General features: G+C 51.2%; 1 protein-coding gene across 1 annotated transcript; it reads right to left on the reverse strand.

Annotated features, from left to right (window-relative positions):
• Positions 1-2,979: 2,979 nt before the first annotated feature.
• Positions 2,980-5,877, reverse strand: A4GNT (alpha-1,4-N-acetylglucosaminyltransferase). Its single transcript, XM_009710265.1, has 3 exons — positions 5,761-5,877; positions 4,546-4,995; positions 2,980-3,591 (listed from the first exon to the last, which is right to left on the reverse strand). Exons 1-3 carry the CDS (start codon positions 5,875-5,877, stop codon positions 2,980-2,982), a joined length of 1,179 nt encoding a protein of 392 aa, XP_009708567.1.
• Positions 5,878-6,080: the final 203 nt, after the last annotated feature.

The raw sequence follows: 6,080 nt of genomic DNA on the forward strand, positions 1-6,080 counted from the left end.
CAGCAGGATGTTGGTACAGTAAAACCACTGTATTAGGCAACCTGGGAACGCAGCTCTGAAAATTTATTTCTTCGGTTCTTCCGTTTGCCTGGGACGGGTCCTCAGCTGATGTAAAGCAGTAAGGGTATTTTGACTTCCACCCTGCAGAGTAATGTAACATCAGCTGATGTGATGGAGCTGCTGGCAAAAGCCATCTTTACCACCCACAAGGGAAATGTTGGTATTCCTTCACTGGGACTGAGATTTTGCCCACTGGGTGGTGAGGACATCGGCCTCGAGGGGTGCAGGTCGGTCGCAGAGGTAGCAGCTAGCACCACACAGCAGAGCATAGAGCTGAGGGTGGTCATCGGCACAGTTTCCACCCCACTGTGCAAAAACCAACTCCACCAAAGTGCTGGCAGAGCTGGGTCTCAGAAAGCGTGATGGGCTTTCATTTTCCAGGCTGGCAGACAGCGCGTTTGCTGTCCCAGCTGACAGTTGCTGGGTCAGGCTGTTGCATGGTCCTTTTCCTCTGCAATCCTCAGCCTTTGGTAGGGAAATCTCTATTTCCTTCTCCTCCATCCGTCCCCACCACCACCCTGGTGCCCTCCTCACCTTCCTGAGTTCCTCAAGGCTTCTTCACTCCCTTCAAAGCCTAAGGGTGCCCCAGGTGCTACCATCCCTCTGCTCCCCTGCCAACCAGGGAGCCTGCAAACTTTGGGAGACTCCTTACCTTGAAGCAGAGGAGACTCAGACCCTGCTCATGACCTGCTCGAGCCGCTTCCCCACCTCCTCTGGACCCTTCCCAAAAGCAGCCATCACCTTCCTCCCTTTCTCAGCTTTTCCTCTCGCTAAAATGTGATCTCCTGGGACTCATGCCAAGCAGCAGCGGCTCGCCTAGATGGCTGCAGGAGAAAGCCCCCATGTAGGACCTTCCTTGAGGGTTTTAGCATCAGCCCTGCTTTGCTAAAAGTCCTGACAGTAAACAACAGGCAGGGGAGAGAAATGAGACGGGCTGGGACCTCATCTGCAGAGGAGCCACTACGTACCGCAGCAGAGCCTCGGGAATGTTTCTCGCCTGAGCTCATCTGCAAACGGAGCTTGAGCAGGTCGAGTGTCTCTGCCTGTCCCTCAGCCCTGTCCCTGCCTTCCATGGACACAGCCATTGCCGGGAGGGGAGCCTGGAGAGTCGAGCCATGGGGCAGAAAAAGGCAAATACTCACTTGTTGCCAGAGACAGAGAGATAAATTGAAGAGGGGGGGGACGAGGATGGGAGCGGAGCGATGAAGGTGGGTAGCGAGAGGCAGCTGGGAGCAGCCGAGGGCTCTCCGAAGCCATGCGGGAAACAGGGAGGACTTTCTGGGCTGTAACCCTACACACCTCCCCTGCATCCCCTCAGCCCAGGAGAGTCAAAGTCATGGAGGAAAAGCAGTTCCTGATGCCATAGGCAGCCAAAACCCACCGTAATGGAGCGGGGAGCAAAGCTAAACCAGTGTGGATGGCACCAGGTCGTGAAACTCATGGCCCTGGGCTGAGCCGAGCCATGAGACCTTCACCCTAGGAAAGGGATCGGCAAAACATTCCCCCACGCCACGTTGATGCTCTGACAACCCTCAGTGCTAGGCTCAGCACCTCCTGCCCTTATCCTGGTGCAGCTCCACTGACTTTAGCAGTTACTGGAAGGGGGGGACACGGGGCTGGAAGGGGATGCATGTCCGAACACAGCACGAAGCACACATAAGCCCTACGTGCAGAGGGCTTGCTTCTCCCGATTAATCCTGCTGCTATTTCTAGCTGCAGAAACCCGGCTGCCGATTGCAGCATGCTCATGAGCTGCTGTGTTTACAGAAGATAGCATTGTGCAGATGGCAAACATTCCATGACGGGCGACGGATCCACCCCCGCCTTTCTGTTCCCGAGTTAAAACCAGCTGTTCAGATAGACTCAGAAGAGATTTGCAAGCTGGGCTTCTTTTCAGGGGGTTGGGTGGATTAGCATTACCCTGGGAAAAAGTACAATGCAAAGGGATGCATTGCTGTTCAGCAAAAAACGTCACTGGGTGCCATGTTTCGGTGAAATGGGGATTTTTGCACCGCTGGACAAGGGTGCCCAGAGCTGTCACACCTCATTTCCATGGCAGTTGAACTCCATTTATTTCAAAGGGATTTGGGACCCCTGAAGGGCCATCCCTATCCTTTCTTGCCGCCTCAGCATCTCCTTTCCAGGGGCAGTTGTGACTCTTTTGCAGCCAGAACTGACCCCACAGGATGGGGCAGTGCAGCCCTTTCCTGGAGGGAGACAAAGTAAAAGTGCAGGAGCACAAACACGTGAAAAATGGGACTCGTTTTCCAGGGGTGTGCAGGGGAAAGCAAGCTTGGAGGAGTGGTGGTTTATTAACCATTTTATTTTTCACTTGCACTGGTCAGATCCCTCTCAAAAATGTAGGGTGTAAAGTTTGTGTGAGAAAAACACAGATTAATGAGAAGACAATCGTTTGGGCTTCTCTTCGTTAGGAATTACTGTCGTCCATCCTCTGCTATATATTTGCATTAGACTTGCCTCAGAGGCTTCAGCCCAGTCCAAAGCCTGTTAAAAGTTGCGTTTGCAACTTTTCTGACATGGGTAGTTGCCAATAGAGCCAAGAGGTGCAGAGATTAAATTCCTCCCAGGAGGCCCTGCATCTCTTTAGGAACTTTACCCATGGAAAAGCTCGCTAGCAAGGCCTATAAGTCTGTCTGATTCAGGAAGGTTTGGTTCATGAGCACCTAAAAGGAAACAAAACCGAAGCAAAGGTGTCCTTAATGTCCCTGGAGGCTACATCCCATGGGTACCCACCACTGTTCTGCACATACTCCCTAGCATCCCAAGGGAGTAGGGATGGTGGTTATGAAAAGGTCTGTCTTTCTCCTACAAAACCAGCTGCTGACACCAGTGGTGACTGTGTTTTGGCCCCAGGATGGGAAGGGCTGGAAGGATCACCCCCCTCCTCCTTACACCATGTCATGCAGCGTCCTCAGAGGGTGTGAAATCCCTCGGCTCTGCGTTTTGGATCAGGTCCTCGTAGGTGGTGGGGCAGTAGGCTTTGTACAGGTTTTCAGCCAGCGTGTTGCTGCCCGCGACTACGGCTTTCCGGTTGTGGTTCATGAAGTTCCACAAGTGCAGCGCATAGGAGTGGTTGAAATTGGGGCTTTTGTCCCACACCTTGTAGTACCGGCTCCAGGCTGGGTATGGTATGGGGTAGAAACGCTGGGGATTGAGGAAGGAGATGTTCTGGCAGCTGTGGTCCTCAGTGCCTTCAAAATCCGTGAGATTGCAGATGGTTTTGAGCATCCTTGTCATTAAAAAGGGCCCCTGGTTCCCCCAGAGGTTCCCGTTGTACTTGAGAACAAAGTTCTCCATGCAGTCCCAAATAAATTTGTGGTGGGCAGGGAAGCCAAAGATCCCATTGCTGGAGAACTGCGACTTCTGTGCTGCTAGGAAGCTTTCCTCAGGGATGGGCCTGATGGAGATGACATCTGTGTCCATGTAGATGCCCCCATACTTCCAAATGAGTGCCAGTCTGCTAGCATCAGAGCTGACGTGGATCCAGTTCTTCTCCTGCTCTGGGACTACCTGCAGAGATGGAAAGGTGAGACAGTGATGCTGCGGGCAGAGAACAGACCACATCCATCCATTGAGCTGCAAATGGCACCGTAAAACTGCACCTGCGTGCCTGCAAATGTCACTGACCGCCTTTTCTTCCTCCAGCTATTGAATTTTATTGGAATAAGATAAGGGGGCAGTGCAGAGTGATGCTTTGTTAATATAAATGAATGCAGGAACATTTCACGGGTGGTTTGATGGAACCTACAATGTTAAATCAATGATACCATAAATCATTGCCTGCTATTTCGGTGGACACAACCCACTTAACACACTCCCTGGGCACTCCCAGCTCTTTGAAACAGGCTGGAGGTTTTTCATTTGCACTCTTGGTATTTGGAGTAATTTTTTTCTCAGGAGGAGGAAGAGTTTGGAGGAAATATGCCTGCCCTGAGCAGAGATAGAGCCAAAAAATTTTGACAAATGGTACTTGCAAGCAGTTTACCAGGAACTTCTTTCCAGGGCGGAGCTTGCAAGACCCCACCTTGGTTTTGCATATTGCTATTTCAAAATCTGAAATCTCTCCCGCATCTTATCTACTGCGGGGTCCGTCAGTGTGTGGCAGCCTTAACAAGCGCTCAGGAAGCACAGTTTGTTCAACCAGCTTCTGTTGAGAAAGATTATTAAGCGATGTTTTATAAAAACACTTATGCAATCTATTTTTACCAATGTTTCCTTTGCCAAAAAATCCGATTCTCCAGATAGGGGGGAAAATGCTGATAATGTGTTCAATAAACAGATAGATGAATACACTGCAAAACATGGCCAAAATGAATCTATTCTGAACCAAAAAAAATAAGCAACTCATTTCACATAGCCAGTCCTGTGTTCCTCCATTCACTTTAACCCTACTTCAGACCTTTTTTCCCCCCTATTTATACCTCTTTTCCTATTTCCCTGTTTTCCCCTTATTATAATGCTCACCTCGTTGTACCACTGGAGCAGAGGTGTCTCCTGGAAGACAGTTTCCATCTGGAGAGGAAAAATGAAGACATTCTTCATAGAAGACAAAAGCGAGAAGGCTGCATAGCTGGAGTTCATGTCCAACGCCGTGTCGTTCGTAAGTCCCTTCATGAAGAGGATGATGGGCCGGTCCTGGTAAATCCTGGCGGCAGACTCCACGGAGCAGGACACCAGCGGGGTCGGCTCCAGGCGCTCCGTCGTCTCTAGAAAAATGATGCTTTTCCCAAGGTTCAAGACCTGCTCAGGTGTCAAGAAGTGTTTGGACATAGGTATATAGGAGAAGAAGCAGCCGGAGAGCAGGGAGATCTCGTACAAAATGCCCGAGACAAAGAAGAAGCAGACGCATATCTGGATTTTCTTCAACATTCTTGCTTTCCCTGGGCCTTTGGGGTCATGCCTCGGACATGGATGCTACGGAGAGACAAGGAACAGCAAAAATATATGCCAGTGTTATTACTTAACAGGACTGGGAAATGGTGGGACATGGCTTTGGACAGAGTAGCATGAGGGGCAGCTTGGTGAAGCTGATGCCTTTTCCCCAGGACAAGCCTGGTGAGATGTCTGATGGTGTCACGGGCTCTGCCCTATGGGGGGTGAAGTGCTGGGGTCCCACCTCCTCACCCCCAGTCAGGCAGGAGGGACCAGGAGAGGTCTTGGAGAAGCCACATGGAGCTATGTCTCATGGCACGTCTATGCAGTCATTGGGTTGGCAGAGAGGGAAGGACCAAGGGAGAGAGAAGGGAGAGCAAGGTGAGAAGGATCACCTTGCCCCATGCCAAAGCGAGGACCCCCAAGCCCATCCCTGGGGCAGGCTGGTGTAGCAAACTGTTCCCAAGCACTGCAGCATCATGCCAACATGTGCTTGTCCAGAAGCAGGAGATGCCCAGGGGATCTGTGGAGCAAAACGTGCCAATGGAATTAGGTGGCCAAGGGGGCTGTGAGTGCCAGTGAGGGGAAGGTCATGGTTACAGTTTGGGATGCGTCAGCCAAAGCTAAAACATTAGCCCGTAGGCACCAAAGTCTTTTTTTCAGTCTGGCCCTTCTGCTCACACTTCAACTCTGAAGGCCATGCGGGACTCAGGTCCTACAGGGATGGGGGCTGCAGGAGGACCAGAGAGAGGCAGATATAAGGATAGGAAGTGGATGGTTTTGTACAAGCAAGGAACTAGGACCTACCTGGATTATAGTTCTGACAAATCCACATTTCCAACTTCTTTGTTTGCCATCATGGTGGCAATCAGGCTCCCTTAAAGCCCAGCTCCCTGGTAAAGTCACCCATATGGTCTGGAGCATGCAAAGGGATTTCTGACGGCAGGAAGCTGAAGCACGGAGGAAAACTGTCTCAGCTGCTGCAGGCTGAATCTCAGTCCCAGAAATGGTTTGGGGCCAACGGGACCCACCTAAAAGGACAAAGAAGGGACTCTGGAGCATGCAAAGGGATTTCTGACGGCAGGAAGCTGAAGCACGGAGGAAAACTGGCTCTGCTGCAGGCTGAA

Source organism: Cariama cristata, unplaced genomic scaffold (assembly GCF_000690535.1).
Source record: "Cariama cristata isolate BGI_N322 unplaced genomic scaffold, ASM69053v1 scaffold8471, whole genome shotgun sequence".
In the NCBI taxonomy this organism is placed as follows: domain Eukaryota; kingdom Metazoa; phylum Chordata; class Aves; order Cariamiformes; family Cariamidae; genus Cariama; species Cariama cristata.

Bases quoted from the DNA above. Each gene is read 5' to 3' on its own strand.
- A4GNT (XM_009710265.1), bottom strand. From the start codon at position 5,877: ATGCTCCAGACCATATGGGTGACTTTACCAGGGAGCTGGGCTTTAAGG. The intron at 4,996-5,760 runs GTAGGTCCTAGT...GTCTCTCCGTAG, and splicing joins TTGTCAGAACTATAATCCAG to CATCCATGTCCGAGGCATGA. The intron at 3,592-4,545 runs GTGAGCATTATA...CCATCTCTGCAG, and splicing joins TGCTCCAGTGGTACAACGAG to GTAGTCCCAGAGCAGGAGAA.